Genomic DNA, 22,700 nt, shown 5'->3' on the forward strand with positions numbered 1-22,700 from the left:
TACAGAAAGTGTTTCAGTCTTTGCAGTAAAAGTGAATTAGGGTGAATGATAAAAGGGGAAAGAAGGATAAGATCAAGGAGAAGGAATATAGCTTTGTGCATTTTGAACTTCATTTTAAATAAAAGCATATATTCTTGATTCTTTGGGTGTTGATGAAACAGAGCAAGCGGTTCTCTAGACGATAAATACACGTGAAAGCTAAAATAGACTCAACAGGGTAAAGTTCTTAAATTTTGTTAAATAATCAGTGGGGGTGAATTTGAAATTTACTTTCATTCTAGTTTTCCTAATCAAAACTGCCATCTACTGATGCTAGTGGAAACTATTTGTGTGATTTACTAGAATCAGAGAGTTGGAATAGACCTCGAGGGCCATCCAGTCCAACCCCATTCTGCCAAGAAACAGGAAAATTGTGTTCAAAGCACCCCCAACAGATGGCCATCCAGTCTCTGTTTAAAAGCCTCCAAAGAAGGAGCCTCCACCACACTCTGAGGCAGAGAGTTCCACTGCTGAACCACTCTCACAGTCAGAAAGTTCAGGTGGAATCTCCTTTCCTGTAGTTGAAGCCATTGTTCTGCTTCCTAGTCTCCAGGGAAGCAGAAAACAAGCTTGCTCCCTCCTTTCTATAACATTCCCTCACATATTTATACATGGCTATCATGTCTCCCCTCAGCCTTCTCTTCTTCAGGCTAAACATGCCCAGCTCTTTAAGCCGTTCCTCATAGGGCTTGTTCTCCAGACCCTTGATCATTTTTAGTCACCCTCCTCTGGACACATTCCAGCTTGTCAATACTACTAAGAGTAATTAACCAGTAACAAAATGTACATTGTATTTGTATTATTGTAATCTTTGTTGTGTTTTTAATTCTTCTTTATAAGGGTTGTTGTAGGTTTTTCTGGGTTATATGGCCATGTTCTAGAGGCATTTTCTCTTGATGTTTCACCTGCATCTATGACAAGCATCCTCAGAGGTAGTGAGGTCTGTTGGAAGTAGGAAAATGGGTTTATATATCTGTGGAAAGACCAGGGTGGGACAAAGGACTCTTGTCTGCTGGAGCTAGGTGTGAATGTTTCAACTGACCACCTTAATTAGCATTTGATGGCTTGACAGTGCCTGGGGGATCTTTTGTTGAGAGGTGATTAGATGTGCCTGGTTGTTTACCTGGACACAGCATATTATTTGAGAACACAGAAATGCTGGACCACTCTAACAACCTCCTCTGTGACTACACAGAGAAGCCATTGAAATCCACAATCATGTGGACAATTTCAACAGAAAGGAGGAAACCAAGAAATTTGATGGCTTGGCCTGGGGGAATCTTTTGTTGAGAGGTTATTAGATGTGCCTGATTGTTTACTCTCTGTTGTTTTGCTGTTGTAATTTTAGAGTTTTTTTTAATATTGGTAGTCAGATCTTGTTCATTTTCTTGGTTTCCTCCTTTCTGTTGAAATTGTCCACATGCTTGTGGATTTCAATGGCTTCTCTGTGTAGTCTGACATGGTGGTTGTGAGAGTGGTCCAGCATTTCTGTGTTTTCAAATAATATGCTGTGTCCAGGTAAACAATCAGGCACATCTAATCACCTCTCAACAAAAGATTCCCCCAGGCACTGCCAAGCCATCAAATGCTAATTAAGGTGGTCAGTTGAAACATTCACACCTAGCTCCAGCAGACAAGAGTCCTTTGTCTCACCCTGGTCATTCCATAGATATATAAACCCAATTTCATACTTCCAACAGACCTCACTACCTCTGAGGATGCTTGCCATAGATGCAGGCGAAACGTCAGGAGAAAATGCCTCCAGAACATGGCCATATAACCCGGAAAAACCTACAACAACCCAGTGATTCCAGCCATGAAAGCCTTCGACAATACATCTTCTTTGTATATTTAACTATGTTGTATCCCATTGTGAGAAGAGGTGGATAAAAAATGGAATTTATGATTATGATATTATTTTTCTTACTTACAGCAAAGGAAGAAGCTAACTGTGCGGTTTGCGATAGCCCTGGCGACCTCCTAGATCAACTTTTTTGTACTACGTGTGGCCAGCATTACCATGGGATGTGTCTGGATATACAAGTGACAGCTCTAAAACGGGCAGGTTGGCAGTGTCCTGACTGCAAAGTGTGCCAGAACTGCAAGTAAGCAAAATTGGAGTCTTGTTTATTGTGTGCTAACATGAAATACGTACAAAGGCATCACTATTAGATACATTAATGAGAAAGTGGAGGATGCTTTCAATAATAGAGACTATGGAAAACTTGCAGATAGATATCAGAGACTGAAAAATGAAGGTGAAGATTTGTGGATTGAGAGATAAAAATCACTCTATGGTGGCAATGAGACGAAGAGACAGAAATGGGAAGGGCAGAACTGCAGTCCATTGGTATTGGGCAAAGATTTATTTATTTATCGTGTCACAAACAAATTGAGAATACAGTTATAATGTATAGGAAAACCACAAATGAAGTAAAAAACTTGGCATTATACTAGATTTCCTTTGACAAGAAGCTGGCCACTTGGAGTGCCTCTGGTGTTGCTGTAAGGAGGTCCTCCATTGTGCATGTGGCAGGGCTCAGACTGCATTGTAGTGAGTTGCCTATGGTTTGCTCTTCTCCACATTCGTATGTTGTGGACTCCACTTTGTAGCCCCATTTCTGAAGATTGGCTATTCACCTCATTATGCCAGAACACAGTCTGTTAAGTGCCTTCCAAGTTGCCCAGACTTCTGTGTGCACAGTGGGGAGTTCTCATCTGGTATCAGCCACTGATTGAGGTTCTGGGTTTTAACCTGCCACTTTTGGACTCTTGCTTGCTGAGGTGTTCCTGTGAGTATCTCTATAGATCTTAGGAAGCTGTTTATTGATTTAAGGCATTGGCTTGCTGGCCGATCTCCGAACAAAGGGTAGATCAGAGACAGGCCTGTAGTCTGGGGGGGGGGGGGGGGGGGTTAGGGGTTCAACCCCCCCCCCAAATTTTTCAGGTTAAAAAAACTATTTTTTGGCTATTTTTGGCCTTACTAACCTTGCATACCTTGTATCTTATACCTTTTACGGAGCAATAAGGGTCTTTGGACTGTATTAAAAATGTTATTGTTGTGTTATCAAACTACACCTCACTATCTCTGAGGATGCTTGCCATAGATGCAGGCGAAATGTCAGGAGAGAATGCCTCTAGACCATGGCCATATAGCCTGAAAAAACCTACAACAACCCAATGATTCTGGTTATGAAGGCCTTTGACAATACTCTTCATGATTTGCTAAAATAAAGTTTCAACCCCCCCCCCCCCCCCCCCCGCAATTTTTTTCTGGCTACGGCCCTGATCAGAGATGTCACTTCCTTGGTCCTTTCATTACAGGCTGCTACTTCCCAACAGATGTGAGGTGGTGCAATACCAGCTAAACAGTATAATTTCTCCAGTGGTGTAGAGTGTAGACATCCTGTGATAATGTGGCATGTCTCATTAAGAGCCACATCCACTGTTTTAATGTGGTGACATGTATTTGTTGCACTCCAGGACAGGTAAAGCCCTCTGGTTTAAACACCATACCGTTGGATAAGAAAACAATCCTTTTATTGAAGATAATTAAAAAGCAGTAAAATAAAAAGCACTTTAAAGAAATAGGTAAATCCAATTAGGTAGGAAGATAAGCAGGAACAAAGTAGTCCAGGGTAATAGTCCAGCAAAGTCCATGAAACAAAGGCAAAACTTCTGTAATAAAATGCAGAAAACTAGGAAACATGAACCCAAGGTATGAATATAAAATCATAGAACCCAAGAATCAAAACCATGAAACAAAAGGCACTAAAACATGAATCTTCCAAGCAAGGCTTATTATTATTATTATTATTATTATTAACTTTATTTGTACCTTGCTAGCATCTCCCGAAGGACTCGATGCGGCTTACAAAGGCCAAGGCCTCTAAACACAACATAATACAAAACCTAAAGCAAAATTAAAACAGTTAAAGCAATATTAAACAACAAGCAATAAACAATACACCAAGACACAATAAAACTGGGCTGGGCCAGAGTAATAGCTTCCATGAAACAAGAATGAGATCTTGATTTGATTCCAAACGATGCTTCATCTGACTACGTTCCCTGTACTTGGAACTTTTATACCCTTGTTAAGCTATCCCAAGCACTCAGAATTTGGTTTCGCTTTAGCTGAGATTCCCTTATCTTTTTCTGTCTGAGCCTGACAGAACGCCAAAGCCACTGTTCGGCATTTCTGTTTCAATTAATCTCCTCCCGTCTATCTAGTTGCTTATTAATTTCTGCAGCTGGGCCAGGTGCCGAGCTATTTTCAAACCCCAAATCATGAGAACTCTCTGGTAACAATTCAGGGAGCACACCATCATCCCCACTTCGAACAAGAATCTCCTGGTCACTCTCTGCATCAATGACCAAACCATTGCCATCTTGAAACTCATTGACATCACTCCCCACATCCAAAGCACCATGATCCTGAAACACAATCACAGCCTGAGCTCCAACAGTATTCCACATTGGGTGGGCATATTCAGAAGCAGAGTAGGAAAGCACAAGGGCAGATGTCTTCACTGTCTCTGGTTACTGGGCAAGAATGAGGCATAATTAAGAGCTGTGAATGTTTTTGTTGGGCAGGTGAGAGGCTACTTCTTCCTTTCTGCTATCTCTAACCAAAGTCTTCCATGGTATGTGGAGTTCTTTCAAGTTGACATATCCCTTGTGGTGTCCCACCTGTCATGGCTTGTTTGCCCTCAGGGATGTATTCTGAGTGGGAAAGAGTAGGGAAAACATTCAACTTGTCCAGAAGAATCCCAGTGAATCTTGGATATTTATGCATCAAACTATGTATAATGGAACCAATAACTATACTTTCTTCATTTAAGGTGGTCAGGCTTAGTATCAAACAAGCGCCACCCTATCTGCCTACCTTAAATCATTGGACACTCAACGTTCTTAACAAGATCAAAACAAAACAAAAAGTGTGACTTTTTATTCTTAATATTTGTCGAGTGTTTTTTTTCCATCTTACCCATAAGCTATAATCTGCAACTCTGTTTTTTAGGCATTCAGGAGAAGATAACAAGATGCTAGTGTGTGATACATGTGACAAAGGATACCACACGTTCTGTTTACAACCAGTGATGGACTCTGTACCAACAAATGGCTGGAAATGTAAAGTGAGTACTGTATATATAAAACTGGAACTTGGTAGTAGAAACATCTGGTTTTTTTTCATATTCCTTCTGTAAAGACACATAAAACTCATTTCTGCTCATGAATAAGCTATAAATTGCACATTATTGTGAATTATGGTGAATTTCTTAGACTACCGTATATACTCAAGTATAAACTGAGTTTTTAAGCCCTTTTTAAAGGCTGAAAAAGCCCCCTTCGGCTTATACTCAAGTCAAGATTATTTATTATTTTACTCTGTTGTTGTTGTTGTTATTATTATTATTATTATTATTACATTTCTTATTTTACACTATTATTATTAGATATGCATTATTTTACTGTTATTATTATTTTATTACATTTATTATTTTCTAGTTATTATTATATTTATTATTTTTCTCTATTATTATTACATTTATTATTTTACTCTTATTACTGTTATTACATTTATCTATTAATGTTATTATTACATTTATTATTTTACTCTTTTATTACTATTATGATTATTATTGCATTTATTATTTTACTCTATTATTATTGGAAGGATACATAAGCACTTTTACAATCAGAATTGGGCAATCATATGCAAATATTCAAAAACATTTAACCTACGGTTGCCTCAATTAATGTCATTTTATTGGTATGAAAATATCATTTCCGATCCTCTGCTTATACTCGAGTCAATATGTTATCCCAGTTTTTTGTGGTAAAATTCGGTGACTTGGCTTATATTCAGTTTGGCTTGTACTTGAGTATATACGGTAGTTTCGATTTAGAAACTATGGATCAGATTGTTAAAGACCCATTTAATTCTGTTTACCTTGTGACTCATGATCAACATTTCATTGATTTCTATAGGTCTGCTCTTAAGAATAATGAAGTCTGAATCTAACTCCTTAGAATTTCTGAACATAATAATATTGGGTATACAACTTGGTGGAAAGTGACTGTATACATTGTTAAGTGTCAGTATCAGCATTTTGCAGCTTTCTTTGCATTCATTTTAGTTTTACAAAAATATTGTATTTAAATAGCATTAAAGGAATCAGCATGAGGGAAACCCATAAGTCAGTCTGACCACTTACAAATGTTCACCTTGTCAAGATGCAAGTAATCAATTTCTTTAGAAATAATGAATATAAATGCAATAATTATAGTTGCTTCTGGTGTGAGAGAATTGACAGACTGCAAGGGCGTTGCACAGGGGATGCCTGGATGTTTTTGATGTTTTACCATCCTTGTGGGAGGTTTCTCTCATGTCCCCACATGGGGAGCTGGAGCTGACAGAGGGAGCTCATCCACACTTTCCCTGGATTTGACCCAATGACCTGCCACTCTTTAATCCTGCCAGCACAAGGGTTTAACCCATTGTGCCACCGGGTTAATTATTGATTATTAATTATTGATAATAATAATAATTAATTGATAATTGATAATAATTACAGTGTATGTTGTGTAGTAAAACCTACTAAGGCTTTTGAAGGCACAAGGAGGGGCTCCTCAGCCCATTCCATCGGACTCAAACTGAAGAACCCATTCCAGTTTGTAATCATGAAGAGTTTCTGTGCAGAAAAGCCAGCAATTATTTGAATTGTATTTACATGATCAAGAGTTAGCCTACCATTTGTTCAGGCTTACCAAGGCCTTTTGGTGTCATTTCCTCTTGAGAGGTGTCAAGAAAGAGCTCCTCTGTGGTTAGTGCATAGTTCTTTTGGTGGTTTCTATCAGCAAAAAGAGAACTACACCCAACAAAAGACATCAGTGTTGAATGGAGGCACTGAGTAAGGAAACCTCATTTAGATTGAGGGCTTTTAACTTCTTCATAATGTTAAATTCCCTTTTCAGTTGGTGAAGAACATGCTGTACAATCACTGTACTCCATGCAGTATGGTTAAAAGGAAAAAAATGTTCCCTTTTTGTGGCTTTCAGAATTGCAGGGTATGTGCAGAATGCGGCACACGGACCAGTAGTCAGTGGCATCACAACTGTCTTATGTGTGACAGTTGCTACAACCAGCAGGAGAAGCTACCTTGTCCTCTCTGTGAAAAATCCTCCTCTCCGGACGGACAAAAAGACAGGCTGCTTTGTCACTTGTGCAAAAGGTAAAAAGGAAAACGCCAGAGTTTCGTAATAAACCATTAAGTCACTCTTCTGTTTGTTTTTTTAGTCCTGAAAAACTAATTTTATCTTTTTTGTTTGCTATGTTAACACTTTTGTTGCATCCATATTAAGCTGACTCTAAACCCCTTTAATATACTGCAATATAGTGTACACACTCATAATTGTTAATTATTAATGAGTTTCCCTGTTGCTGATGTTCTTTCCGTCTTTGGTCCTTATATAGGAATCGCTATCAACATTGTATTAGTTTACTTTAAGGAATTATTTGTGTGGATTCAAACTATGGTATTGTTGTTGTTTGCTGTAGGGTTATTTCTGATCCATGGAAACCCTAAAGCAAACCTATTATGGGTTTTTTGGGGGTGGGCAAGATTTATTTGGGGGGTGGTTGCAGTTATCTTTCTCTAAGGCTTTAAGACAGGCATGAGCAAACTTTCTAACTTGGGGCCGCATGCTAGCACTTCCTGCTAGGAGGACTGGCTGTCTGGTGATGGAAGGAAGAATGGGAAGGAGGAAGGAAAGGGAGAAGGAAGGCAGGAAGAAGAAAGAGGGGGAACAGAAGGAGGGAGGAAAGAGGGAAGGAAGAAAGGAAAAGCAAAAGGGAAGGAAGGATGGAAGGGAAGGATGGAAGAAAAAAGAGGGAGATGTGGAAGGAGAGAAGAGGAAAGAAGGAAGGGCAAAAGGGATGGAAAGAAGGATGAAAGGGTGGAAGGGAAGGAGGAAGGAAAAAGAGAAAGAAGAAAGAAAGGGAGGAAGAGAAGGATGGGAGGGAGGAAGGGAGGGAAGGGACGATGAAGGGAGGGAAGGGAGGATAAAGGAACGAGAAAAGGAAGGAAAGACAAAAGGGAAGGAGGGAAGGATGAAAGGGAAGGATGGAAGAAAAAACAGGGAGAGACGGAAGGAGAGAAGAAGGAAGGAAGGGCAAAAGAGAAGGAAAGAAGGATGAAAGGGTGGAAGGGAAGGAGGAAGGAAAAAGAAGGAAGGAAGGAAGGGAGGGAGGGAGGGAGGGAGGGAGGGATGAAAGGGACGATGAAGGAAGAGAAGAATAAAGGAAAGAGGGAAGGAAGGAAGGAAGGAAGGAAGGAAGGAAGGAAGGAAGGAGAAACAGAAGGAAGAATGCAAGGGAGGAACAGAAGGATGGATGGAAGGAAGGATGGAAGGAAAGAAGGAAGGGAAGGATAAAGGAAGGGAAGAAAAAAGGGATGGAAGGAAGAAGAAAGAGGGAGAGAGGGAGGAAAGAGGCGAGGAAGAAAGAACGAAAACGTGGAAGGGAAGGATGGAAGAAGAAAGACGGAGGGAGGTAAGGAGAAAGAAAAGACAAAAGGGAGGTAAAGAAGGAGGGAGGGAGGGAGGGAGGGAAGAAGGAAGGAAGGAAGGAAGGAAGGAGAAAGAAGGAGAGAGGGATGGAAGTAAGGACAAAAGGGTGGAAGGGAGGGAGAAAGAGGGAGGGAAGAAGGAAAGAGAAAGAACGAAGGATAGGATGGTGTGAGAGAGGAGGGCCTGAAAAAAAGAGCCCAAGGGGCCGCATCTGGCCTCGGGTCTGGGTTTGCCCATTCCTGTTTAAAGAGCGTGATTTGTCCAAGATCACTCAATGAGTTTTGATTGTGTAAACTCATATAATGCAGTTCAGTGCAGTTAAATTGCATTATATGGTCAGGTCTGTACTGACCATATAATGCAATTTCACACTGCATTATATGGTATTACAGATGGATGCCCTGGTCTCCAGAGTTGTAGTCCAACAAACACTACAGCACTGCTGCAAGTTAAGTGGGATCATACATCTTAAAATCTCTTTGATGGTCTTTCTATGTCTGTCTGTCTGTCTTTCTGTCTTCCAATAAAGCAGGGCTTTTCAATAAGTGAGTGTTTTTTTTAAAAAACTTACTGTTCTCTTTAGGTGGATTCACATAGACTGTGACAGATCTCCTAGTAATGAACTGGATAGTCATCTGAAAGAGTATATCTGCAGTCTTTGCAAACACTCAATAGTTGAAGAGGAATGTGCATTGTCATGTGATGCGATGGAGACGGCCCAACTTCTTCCTGAACCTGACACAGGTAAAATTTACTTTTTTTCATATTTAATCTTTTCTGTGTCTCCTTTTTGTCATTTATTTGGGTTTTGGGAGAACATTTAATGAAGGTTATTGCTGGCATGGGTACATCATACCTCCAAAAGGACAAAGAGGACTTTAAACTGTATCACTGGGACTCCAAATTAAAGGCTTTCAGGAAACAGTCACAAAGTCTTTGGCTCACACTAGTCTATGGAACTACTCTCGTGTTTTTAAAAAGTAGTTAAATTAACAGGGGAACATATAATACGATACAATACAATATAATATAAGTAAAATATAATATATAATAATATATAATAACATAATATATTATATATTATAATATTATATACATACCCTGGTGGCACAGTGGGTTAAAGCGCTGAGCTTGTTGACCGAAAGGTCGCAAGTTCTATTCCGGGGAGCGGTGTGAGCTTCCCCTGTTAGCCCTAGCTTCTGCCAACCTAGCAGTTTGAAAACATGCAAATGTGAGTAGATCAAGTAGTACCGCTCCGGCGGGAAGGTAACGGCGCTCCATGCAGTCATGCCGGCCACATGACCTTGGCGGTGTCTACGGACAACGCTGGCTCTTCGGCTTAGAAATGGAGATGAGCACCACACCCCAGAGTCAGACATGACTGGACGTAATGTCAGGGGACAACCTTTACCTTTTATAATACATAAAATATAATATAAGTAAAATAATATACATTAACATAATATAATAGAGCCCACTGGTGGAACAGTGGGTTAAACGGCTGAGCTGCTGAACTTGCTGACCAAAAGATTGGTGGTTCAAATCCAGGGAGTGGGGTGAGCTCCCGCGGTTAGCCCCAGTTTCTGCCAACCTAGCAATTCAAAAACATGCAAATGTGAGTAGATCAATAGGTATTGCTTCCACAGTAAGGTAGCAGCACTTCATGTAGTCATGCTGACCACGTGATCTTGGAGGTGTCTGCGGACAACACCAGCTCTTCAGCTTAGAAATGGAGATGAGCACCACCCACCCAGAGTCAGACACAACTAGACTTAATATCAGGGGAAGCCTTTACTTTACCTTATAATGTAATGTAATGTAATATAATATAATATAATATAATATAATATAATATAATATAATATAATTAAAACAATATTATGTTACAGAAAATTTGCCATGGTTTGTGCCACAAAAATATATAATATATGTTCCTCTCGCAGCAAGCATATCAGTGTTATGTAAACTACAAAGAAAAATACAAAGCCATTATCGGAATGACATACCATACATTCAAGACATCATTTTTGTACAACGATCCCATATTTGTACAGAATAAAGTCTTTTTTCTTAGATTGAATTTAAAATTTCTCCTTAATAATAATGTCTGCTTTACATTTTGGAGTAAGTTTAGTTTGTGTTGTCGAAGGCTTTCATGGTTGGAATCACTGGGCTGCTGTGAGTTTCTCCGGGCTGTCTGGCCATGTTCCAGCAACATTCTCTCTTGACATTTCACCCACATTTATGGCAGACATCCTCGGAGCTTGTGAGATCTGTTGGAAACTAGGCAAGTTTCCAACAGATGGTGGGGATTTCTGTGTTCTCGACCACTCTAACAACCACCATTTCAGACTACACAGAGAAGCCATTGATATCCAGAAGCATTTAGACAACTTCAACAGAAAGGAGGAAACCCAGAAAATTAAAACTGGGGAATTCCAGACAAGGAACAATCACCTAACACCTCCCAACAAATAATAATAATAATAATAATAATAATAATAATAATAATAATAATTTATTTATTTATACCCCGCCACCATCTCCCCAAGGGACTTGGTGCAGCTTACATGAGGCCAAGCCCACAGTACATCAATAGACAAAAGCAATAACAAAACAATCAATACAATACAATTCATATAAATCACATAACAATAAACCATAAACATTTGGCTGGGCCAAATGCCATAGTTTAAAATTTAAAAAATAATGCTGGGCATGAACAGGGTTTTCAAGAGAGATGAGGGGACACAGTCAGTCTTAAATAAGTGGTAAAGTGCATTTTGAGGGCATATTGCTGAGAATTTTCCTTATTCTGGGAAGGCCATGTTTTCAGGCTCCTCCTAAAGACTGCCAGAGTTGGGGCATGTTTGATGTCCTTGGGGAGAGAGTTCCAGAGTTGGGGGGCCACCACGGAGAAGGCCCTTTCCCTCGTTCCCACCAATCATGCCTGCGAAGGAGGTGGGAGCGCTAGCAGGGCCTCTCCAGATGATCAAAGAGATTGTGTGCGTTTGTACACAGAAATGTGGTCACAAAGGATCCACCAGACAGCAATCAGCAAGGCTTTGAAGCTGTAAGGCCATTTAATGCTAATCAAGGTGGCCAATTGAAGCATTCACACTTACCTCAAGCAGGCAAGAGTTTTGTCTCCCACCCTGGACATTCCACAGATATGTAAACCTCACTTGTCAAGTTTTCAACAGACCTCACTACCCCTGAGAATGCTTGCCATAGATGTGGGTGAAACATCAGGAGAGAATGCATCTAGAACATGGCTATACAGTCCAGAAAACTCACAGCAACGTAGTAAATTTAACTTGTTTGTAACCCTGGACCTATGTTCAGAGTGGAACGTATAGTTGAGTGTGGACATATGTAAACATTTATATCATGACTGAATGTTTTTACCTTCAAAGTTACAGTACTATAAGAGAATAGGGAACCTTTTTCCAGCTGTAACCAGGTTTTGAATCAGACAGTTAAAACTTAACATTATCTACAGGTAGAGTTGCAATAATAATATGCCCTCCTAACAGGGAATTTGTGGGGAAAATAGTTGCTTGTATATGCATAGAATAAGATAATTCCCTGAGGTATCCCAGTTCTTCAAGCCCATCAGAGCATTTAGGACCACTTTTGCACCGGGACTGGGAGCCCCCGGTGGCACAGTGGGTTAAACACCTGTGCCGACAGGACTGAAGACCGACAGGTCGCAGGTTTGAATCCGGGGAGAGGCGGATGAGCTCCCTCTATCAGCTCCAGCTCTTCATGCGGGGACATGAGGGAAGCCTCCCACAAGGCTGATAAAAACATCAAATCATCCAGGCGTCCCCTGGGCAACGTCCTTGCAGATGGCCAATTTTCTCACACCAGAAGCGACTTGCTCCTGACACGACAAAAAAACAACAACAAACGGGACTGTGGCGCAGCTGCCTGAGTGCCAGCTGTATTAAGATCATTTCTGATCAAAAGATCATGAGTTCAAAGCCAGCCCGGGTTGGAGTGAGCTTCCGACCAATTGTGTAGCTTGTTGTCGACCTTTGCAACCTGAAAGACAGTTGCATCTCTTAAGTAGGAAAATTAGGCACCACCTATGTGTGGGCACGCTAATTTAACTAATTTACGAGGCCATAAAAAAAGACTCCAGCAAAGCATGCGGGGAATGCGGAAGTACTTCATCAGTGTCACAGATGGACAATGAAAGTGACAGCTCCCCTGGCAGCCAGAAAAGTTAAATAGCCTCTGACAGTCTGTGTATATCTGTTGTGTGTCTTTGGCATTGAATGTTTGCCATATATGTGTACATTGTAATCCACCCTGAGTCCCCTGCGGTGTGAGAAGGGCGGAATATAAATACTGTAAATAAATAAATAAATAATGTCCATACATTGAGATAGGCTTCCTAGGTAATTGGTACCCTGGACCACCTTCTTAGGTCCTTTCCATACAGCCATTTTTTTTTGTCATATCAGGAACAACTTGATAAATTGCATGTCGCTTTTGGTGTGAGAGAATTGGCCGTCTGCAAGGATGTTGCCCAGGGAACACCTGGATGTTTTGATATTTTTACCATCCTTGTGGGAGGCTTCTCTCATGTCCCCACACGAGGAGCTGGAGCTGATAGAGGGAGCTCATCGGTGCTCTCCCCAGATTCGAACCTGCGACCTGTCAGTCTTCAGTCCTGCCGGCATAGGGGTTTAACCCACTGCACCACCGGGTTCTCCACACAGCCATAAAAACCAGAATATCAAGGCAGAACATCCCACAATATCTGCTTTGAACTGAGTTATCTGAGTCCACACTGCCATATATTCCAGTTCGAAGCAGAAAATGTAGGATTTTATTCAGCTGTGTGGAAAGGGCCTTAGTTTCACGCAAGGCTGTTTTATGTAAGACTTCATCTGTATTTTTAAAATCTGTCAAAGAGAAGGTGGGCTGGAGCAAAATGGTGATTGCAAAAAACCTACAGCGAGACAGAACTAAATTAGACTGAGTTGTCTATCACAAACATATGATACTTCAAAATTGCAACACAGCCCAAAAATATTGCCACATTTTACAGATCATTCTGTAAACGATCCCTAACACTTCAGCTACAAATTTTCGTAATTGTCACAGTCATGGCAAAATTGGACCACAAAGCTTTAAGAACCGAAACATTGTCTGTTTTTGTTACACAACAGTGAGGAACTCAAATATTATGTGACAATTTACACTTCAATGAAGGATGCATGGAACGTGGAGTAGTTGAAGACTTGACACAATGGTTCGCTATTGAATGGAGAATAACATTTAGTTCAAAGCAAGCGGTTGAGCCACGGTGGTACAATGGATTAAACCCTTGTGCTGGCTGGACTGCTGACCTGAAGGTCGCGTTGCTGACCTTAAGGTTGCCAGTTTGAATCCGGCAACCTGTCATCTCTAGCTTGTGGGGACATAAGGGAACCCTCCCAGCAGGATGGTAACACATCTGGGCCTCCCCTGGGTAACATCTCTGTAGACAACTAATTCTCTCACACCAGAAGTGACTTGCAGTATCTTCTCAAGTTGCTTCTGACACGATAAAAAAATGTATGTGGTGGAAATTACATGTTACCTTACAGAAATATGGGTAACATGGTGGATGAAGTGTGTCCAGAGGAGGGCGACTAAAATGATCAAGGGTCTGGAGAACAAGCCCTATGAGGAGTGGCTTAAGGACCTGGGCATGTTTAGCCTGAAGAAGAGAAGGCTGAGAGGAGATATGATAGCCATGTGAGAGGAAGTCACAGGGATGAGGAAGCAAGCTCGTTTTCTGTTTCCCTGGAGACTAGGACGCGGAACAATGGCTTCAAACTACAAGAGAGGAGATTCCATCTGAACATGAGGAAGAATTTCCTGACTGTGAGAGCCGTTCAGCAGTGGAACTCTCTGCCCCAGAGTGTGGTGGAGGCTCTTTCTTTGGAAGCTTTTAAACAGAGGCTGGATGGCCATCTGTCAGGGGTGATTTGAATGCAATATTCCTGCTTCTTGGCAGGGGGTTGGACTGGATGGCCCATGAGGTCTCTTCCAACTCTTTGATTCTATGATTCTATGATTCTGGCCCTCCAGATGGTAGACTTCAGCTCTCAGTTTTCATTCCATTGGCTATGCTGGCTAAGGCTGATGAGAGTTGTAGCCCTGAAATATTTGAATGGCCACACTTTGCCCACCTCAGGTGTGTGGTCCCACTGTCAATTGCAAAGGACATCCTCTTACTATAAGATAAGTTGTATCTTTTACCTAAGATTTGAACAAAACCGCACTAGACATCCAACGTGCTCAGGTTACTGTGTCAAAATACTTTTGGGTGAAAAGAATATGCCAAGTTCCAAAAACAGTCACAGTCGATATAATAATGAAAATAAACATTGCATTAAGAGTGATAAATTCTTTGTTGTTTGTTGCCCAAGGTTGTGCAGATGAAATGGAAATAGAGGAGAGTGCAGAAGGTGTCACAAACGAAGATCAAGTAGTAACGGATTGTGGCCTTGCTGAAGAAGAATCCCTGGTTAAATGCACTGCAGATGGTAAGAGAATCCTTTTACTTTGAAGGAGAGGAAAGGGGTGTGCAGGCCTAGTGAGAGGCCAAACTAATTCAAGTTTCACAAAACTCTAGTACAGCATATCTGTAGCAGCAATAGAAATGGGAAATTATTTGCTATGAATTATTAAGAAATGGATCTGAAAATAAATATCCAATACTATTTATATAAATCTATTGTCAAACAACCCCCCCTCCCCCGATGGCACAGCGGTTTAAACCACTGAGCTGCTGAACTTGCTGATCAAAAGGTCTCAGGTTCAAATCCGGGGAGTGGGGTGAGCTCCCTCTGTTAGCCCCAGCTTCTGAGAACCTAGCAGTTCGAAAACATGTGAGTAGATCAATAGGCACCACTTCTGTGGGAAGTAATGGTGTTCCATGCAGTCATGCTGGCCATATGACCTTGATGTCTTAGAGGGCTTTTCATGACTGTGCTGACATTAGAGAGACACAGATGATGCTTTTAAATGCTTGGATCTTAAATGCCAGAAAATCTATTAAAAATTCAGTTGACCCCATTATGTAAATAGATATTAAAGCCTAGTGATTATAGTTACCTTTCAGCTGTTTCCAGTAATAACAAAGGATGAAAGCACACACTGTGTGTTAACTTGGGTATTTTTTTTCCGTATATTTAGTATATTTTTTCTTGTGTTAGTCTGTTGCCCCAATGTCTTTTGCTATTATTTCACAGCTTGGACTGCATGAGTTGCTGCTCTTTTTCTTGGTAACTTAATGCAGAAAGACTTGGTAATGTGAAAGAATATAAATTTTCTTGACCTCAAACCCCAGCATTGGCTGAAGGGAAATGGGGAAATTTAGGGTTTTTAGCCACATGTCTCCAAAACTGTGTTGTTTTGTATTCAGTGAGGATGCACTGTAATTGATGTATGTTTCAGTGCAATTTGGAGCCCTCGGTGGCACAGCAGGTTAAACCACTGAGCTCCTGAACTTGCTGACAGAAAGGTCGGCAGTTCGAATCGGCGGAGCAGTGTGAGCTCCTGTTGTAAGGGTCAGCTTCTGCCAACCTAGTAGTTCGAAAACATGAAAATGTGAGTAGATCATTAGGCACTGCTTTTGCAGGAAGGTAACAGTGCTCCATGCAGTCATGCTGACCACATGACCTTGGAGGCGTCTACGGACAACACCAGCTCTTCAGCTTAGAAATGGAGATGAGCACCAATCTCCAAAGTCGGGCACGACTAGACTTAATGTCAAGGGGAAACCTTTACCTTTTTACCTTATTGTCAAACAATTTGGAAAATTAATAGTTTATTCACTCCATTTCAGAAATGATATTTATTGTAGAATTGGGAAATGAACACAAGACTAGTAATGTGCAAAAAAAATTATAAAAGTGTACATTGTGCAATGGAAAACTAAGAAAAGTCTTGCTGCCTCTCGTAATGGTTGAGAACAGGACCACCTCACAGACTTTGCATGTTGATTATGGATAAATGTGGATAAGATATGTTAATCAGTGTTATCATTAACTTAATGAAGTTCAAAACCATCAGGTGTTGTCATCTGTGATGGCTTTGAAGACATTTTTAGACAATTCCATAGAGGAAAGGTTAGCAGAAGCTGTTACTCGTGACTGCTAACTGGAATTGCCATATCTATATAAATAAAAATGTTATGTTTGTTTGTAGGATTAACATAACTCAAAAATACTGGACGAATTGACACCAAATTTGGACACAATACACCTATCAGGCCAGCGAGTGACCATCACTCATAAAAATACTGAAAAACACAGCAGAAGGGACTGAAAAAGTAAAAAAATAAAATAAAAAATACATTACAACGCATGCGCAAAACCACATATACACACACACAAAACACATATATGCAGACTGAGCCACAGCAATGCATGGCAGGGGGCAGCTAGTGTTAATAATATGAAGCAGGATCATGTTAGAATATCTCCCAAATTTCAGGACTTGAGAAAGTGAATACAAGCAATATCTGCTTTTACATTTTCATGGGGTGTATCTGAAATATTTGCATATTGTTTAAAACGTTGATGTCTTCCACAATGATCCTATTACAAGAAACACAAAATGTTCTCTGTTTCAGGCCTCTCGTTAAATGAAAACAGTGGTGAACTGGAACTACAGATTTCTAATAATTGTGGTGCAGATGAAATGGAAACATCTCCTAAAAAGACCCATGCACCAAATGGTATTGACATTGGTAAAAAGATGGAAACAATAGAAAATATTCCAGATCTAATGCCACAAGTAACAGGAAAGCAAACTGAAGAAACAGAACATGCACAGGAAAGTACTGAATTACTAAATATGCCCAAAGAAGAGTCTCAGTGTCTTCTAGTAACAACTGAGGACTTAGCAAAAATGCCTGGTGCTTTCATTCTGATCAGTAAAGAGAGGTCCTCCTATCAGAAAGAAGAGCCGTTGGAAGCAAGGGTTGTGTCAGAAGGCGGCAATGGAGGGGATACTCCTGAAAGTTGTGAGACGTCATCTCTTCCTGCAAGTGAAAGCTGTGCAACTGACAGTTCACCCTTGGGAGACAAGTCTATTAAGTCACCTACCGAAACATTTTCCTCATTCCCATCATCTGTTGAAATAAGCAAGACAAGTGTCTCTTCCTCACCAGCAGCCTCGCTAGAGTTGGGCTCGTCGCATGACATGCTCCGTAGTCAGAAATCATCACTAGAATCTGCTTTGGTTCCAACCACATACGTGTCACTCACTCCAAAAATTGGGATGGGGAAACCAGCTATCACCAAAAGGAAGTTTTCTCCTGGAAGACCAAGGTCAAGACAGGTACGCGTATTTTACTTAAACCATGTCAATTGGAAGGCTTGGATGGTGAAGTTATTCTACTTGATATTTTGTAGTTGTGATTACCTTATGTGTATTTGTGTGTTGTAGAAAACACAGCCGATAGTCCAGTTATTCCTCCACTCTGTATTGTCAAAGCCTTTCATGGCCGGAATCACTGGGTTGTTGTAGGTTTTTCGGGCTCTATGGCCATGCTCTAGAAGCATTCTCTCCTGACGTTTCACCTGCATCTATGGCAGGCATCCTCAGAGGTTGTGAAGTCTGTTGGAAACTAGGAAAATTGGGTTTATATATCTGTGGAAAGTCCAGGGTGCGAGAAAGAACACAGGGAACTCCAGAAAAGAAACAATCAGGAACAGATAATCACCTTTCAACAAAGAATTATCCCAGGCAGGAACAAGGCATATCTAAAAACCGTCAGGCCAACAAATGCTAATCAAGGTGGCCAACTGAGACATTCACACCTAGCTCCAACAGGCAAGAGTTCGTTCTCCCACCCTGGACTTTTCACGGATATATGAACCCAAATTTCCTAGTTTCCAACAGACCTCACAACCTCTGAGGATGCCTGCCATTGATGCAGGTGAGAATGCTTCTAGAACATGGCCATACAGCCCGAAAAACCTACAACAACCCATTCCCCCACCCTCATGGGAAAAATTGGACTCTCAGCTATTTTATGGGAATGACTGTCCTGTTGATAGACTTAGGACAGCATGCTTATTTCCCAGACTTTGTTAAACCTTCGCTTCAGTTCTACCTGTTATTTTGCATGCGAAATAGATTATACTTAAGATTTCGGGAAATTTGCATTTCAGCTCTGGATTACTGGCAGGGGGAGTTGAATAAGCTTCCATTCTCACATAGAGGACTGTACTTCTTAAGCTAATTCCATGCTGAATCAAGAAGTGTGAGAGAGAAAGATCTAGTCAGGTAGGGTTCACTGAGGAAGGATTCTGGGTCAGGTCTTACGTGCAACACCAATGATAAACTTTTAAAAAATAATTCCTGGCAATGGCCTTGAGAAATAAAAAGTTGGGAAGATGTCTGACTGCCTTGCCTCCCCAGACATTGTGTGAAATGATGCAAACCATGAAAAGTGGAGAGTGGTAAGTCCCATGGAAGTGGAGAGTGGAGATGAGTTGTTTTGGGGGAGGCAGAGGAGATGGAAAAAGCAAAAAATGCGGAGACTTAAAGGCAAAATGGCAAACTTACCTGCTGGAAACAGCTTAGCGGTGTCAGCTAAGAGGCTCCCGGCACTGCAGGTTGGCGAGTGACTCTATGCCAGCCTGTCTCCCTTTCCATATAGTAAGTGCAGTGTGCAACAGAGTCACACAATAAATCATAAGGGAGCAGAGTAGCAGCAACAAGCAAAGGTGTGAAGACAGTCCTACTCTCTCACTCACAACACCCCATCAATGCCATTTCCCCACTCTCTGTCAAAACAGTCCCCACTCTTGCTCTGAATCCCGCTCCGTCTCCAGCTCTGATGGTGGTTTCAGCTCACTCATCTCCAACTACCAAATGGCCCTGGTAGTGCCAGCAGTGGCAACGCTACAGCATCACTGGCAACCTGTGAGCTGGAGAAGCAGAGCAAGCCACTGCATCAGAGCCAGAGAAGCAGTTGGATAGCTCTTTGGTGTGTCATAGCTTCTGCTCATGATTAGTATTTTAATTATTAATTTATATTTCATTTTCACATTACGCATTGTATTTGTTTTGCCTGCTGTGCTTCTTAGCCTTTTGAGTTTGTTGGTTTAATTTAAGTCACAAACATAATGCAAGTCTGTTACTTTTTCCCCAACATGGAATATGAAATGAAGAAAGGATCTTATTGACAAGCTGGGCCTATGATTCCCCTGCTTGGTGCATCTTGGATTAGTACTGTTGAAAGTAAAGTTGTAACCAAATTACAGCTATACTTCCATGTACTGATTGTGGCAAGCAATCTTTTGTTTTCCTGAAGCACCTTTTATCATTATTGGGTAATGAAATGTTTATCCACCCATAATCTTACGTCATAACATAAGAATATGGTCCTGGATTGAAATACAGACCAGTAAATCCATGTGTGTGTTGAATATTTGAATATTTGTTTACCCCTCCATGAGATTTTATTTCAGAACTTTTAATTTGCATTCTTTATTTTTGTTTGGCTGAGTTTTCTCCATATATTTTCTCATCCGCCATATCCTAGGGGGCTTGGAGTAGCCATAATACAGTGAGCCCACCTTCCTGGTCCCCAGACATTTCAGAAGGTCGGGAATTTTTTAAGTCCAGACCGTTTCCTGGCAGTGCCATATGGAGCATCAAAGTGGTAATTAATCTGTGTTTATATTCTCATAATCCTTTCTGCTGTGCTACTCTTTACCATACCATCTCCACCATCAATACGTAATATGAGGGGTGGTCATCCCTGGAGGAGGGCAGAGGCCAGCCATTCTGTAGGCCACACAACTGTGCCCAATGTGTTCAAAAGAGGTGCAGTGTCACTTCCAATTTTGAGAGCTGGCCAAAATAAAGTATGGCTGATTTCCATGGTTTCCAGGAGCAGGAGTACTTATTTACTTACTTAGGTAATCCCTTGTAGTCTGAGGATAATGGTCCTCCAAGTGCAATGTTTTGGCGATGGGTCCACAAATGACTGTGGAGCCTTATTCTTGACCCTCATGCTCTTCCATAGTGAGGAGATCGTTTTCCAGGTAGAAGGCTGTTCTGGTCAGGGTTGGCTTAACGCACCTTCCTCTTGGCACCTTTCTCCTTTTCACCCTCCATTCGTGCCGCTTCAAATTCCTCAACACTGCTGGTCACAGCTGACCTCCAGTTAGAGTGCTCAAGGCTTCCCAGTTCTCAGTGTTCATGCCACAGTTTTTAAGGTTAACTTCAAGCCCATCTTGAAATCTCTTTTCCTATCCACCAACATTTCATTCTTGAGTTGGGAGTATAGTAAATGATTTGGGAGAGGATGATTGGGCATTCGGACAATGTGGCCAGTCCAGTGGATTTGATGGCATAGGAGAATCGCTTCAGTGCTGGTGGTCTTTGTTTCTTCCAGTACTCTGTCATTTGTCCACCTGTCTTCCCAAGAGATTTGCAGAATGTTCCGGTTTTGGGGTACAGGTTTCTGAGTGCAGGTTTTGGGGACAGTGAAGGTCAAAGGAACTCATCCACTATATTTTGTGGTGCCTTCAATGGTTTTATTTTTCATGTTCTGCTATTTTGGGCAACAATTTTTTAAAAAAGGAGTCTGGGCTAGATTTTGGAGGCCTCAAAACTCACGCCAAAGGCCATTATGCAGCCCACATGCCATGCTATTCCCACTCTTATTTTATTCATAACTGGAATTCTGAGTTACTCTTCATGCATATGATAAAGTGGGCTGTAGTCTAGAAAAAGCTAATTCTATAATAAACGTATTGATCTTCATGTTTTCCTGGGCTCTTTGATGGTTTGGGAAGAACCAATTAACGGTTAACTCTTTGGAAACAGCTTCATAAGAAATATTAATTTCCACCAAGAGGACTGTTAAATATGTTTTGACTCTCTTCAAATTTTGGAAATTGCTGTAAATAGGGTCGTGGATCAGGATTCCCTGGGAAGCGGAGACCACGTGGTGCAGGTCTTTCAGGTCGAGGTGGACGAGGGAGATCAAAACTCAAGAGTGGAATTGGATCTATCTTTCCTCCAGGGGTAAGGATCTATGGCATATTTGTTCCTTGTCATTTGGCCAAGAAAAGATGTTAGTGGCTATGGCTGAGAATACTTCAAAAATCTTTCTTTTGGTGTGAGACCTGACCAGTTTAGTGTGGAAATTCATAAAGTGTAAGAGGACTGTAAAAATTCTGAGCCCAGGCCAAGAGCAACTTCTAAGATTTTTCCCTCCCTGTTTTAATTGATATAACTTAGAATATTTTTTCCTTTTACGTTGAAGACATAGTGTGGCTAGAGGGTAGGACAAAGACTGGGAAGACCCTACTTAGGTAAACACAAGATTGGAATATGAACACAGAATGGCTAAGCCTATGCAAACGGATGAGGAATTGGACTGGAAGACATTGTTTACTATATATTTTTAAGTAGTTTGTATAGCTTCCATGATTTATATATGGATTCTATATATAAATATGTGTATATGTGGCATCTAATTGTTGCCGCCCTGAGTTGCCTTCGGGCTGAAAAGGATTGGATAAAAATGATGTAAATAGATAAATAAATAAATAGTAATGAACATAATTTTGGTAGCACTATGCCTTAAATTAACCTACTCCATTTAAAAGGCTATAAATGTAATAACATCGCCCAGGACCTTTTGCAAGCAGAGGAGGCACATATTGTGCCCATCGGAGACAGGATGGTAGACATACCTAGGCCATGGGATGGCCTGATAGCGTTGTCAAATTGTCCATAGTTTGTGCTGGGGAAAGTCACATTGTTGGAGCCAGTTTGGTGGATCAGGTAAAGGGGCGTTCATGTGGTTCAAGCCAGTTTGGTTGATCAGGAGTGGAGAGGGCTATGTAGTCAAGAGTCATTCTGGTTGATAGGTATTAGAGTTATTGGGTAGTCAATGGAGTCCAGGTCAGAAGCCATTAAATCTGTTGGGGAGAGATACAATGCTACTAGAAGAAGTTCCTAGCAGCTGCTGATTGTGGCGGCAAAAGGAACTGGGGCTCGGTTCCACCCAAAAACCTACATAGTACTAGGGAGTGTGGGCGGGGCCT

At 41.1% G+C, this 22,700-nt stretch overlaps 1 protein-coding gene across 10 annotated transcripts in view; it reads left to right on the plus strand.

Annotated features, from left to right (window-relative positions):
- The window catches only part of KMT2C (lysine methyltransferase 2C), a 264,118-nt gene that overhangs the window by 129,358 nt on the left and 112,060 nt on the right, over nt 1–22,700 (plus strand). For 9 of the 10 annotated variants that reach the window (XM_060782601.2, XM_060782604.2, XM_060782602.2 and 6 more), the window contains exons 8-15: nt 1,973–2,144; nt 5,063–5,177; nt 7,105–7,277; nt 9,197–9,357; nt 15,045–15,161; nt 17,255–17,964; nt 20,180–20,299; nt 21,556–21,672. In XM_060782601.2, the coding sequence (XP_060638584.2) occupies nt 1,973–2,144; nt 5,063–5,177; nt 7,105–7,277; nt 9,197–9,357; nt 15,045–15,161; nt 17,255–17,964; nt 20,180–20,299; nt 21,556–21,672 (1,685 nt within the window). The remainder of the gene's footprint in view (nt 1–1,972; nt 2,145–5,062; nt 5,178–7,104; nt 7,278–9,196; nt 9,358–15,044; nt 15,162–17,254; nt 17,965–20,179; nt 20,300–21,555; nt 21,673–22,700) is intronic. The other variant, XM_060782606.2, reaches the window with a different exon arrangement.

Source organism: Anolis sagrei, chromosome 6, assembly GCF_037176765.1.
Source record: "Anolis sagrei isolate rAnoSag1 chromosome 6, rAnoSag1.mat, whole genome shotgun sequence".
Taxonomy (NCBI): Eukaryota; Metazoa; Chordata; class Lepidosauria; order Squamata; family Dactyloidae; genus Anolis; species Anolis sagrei.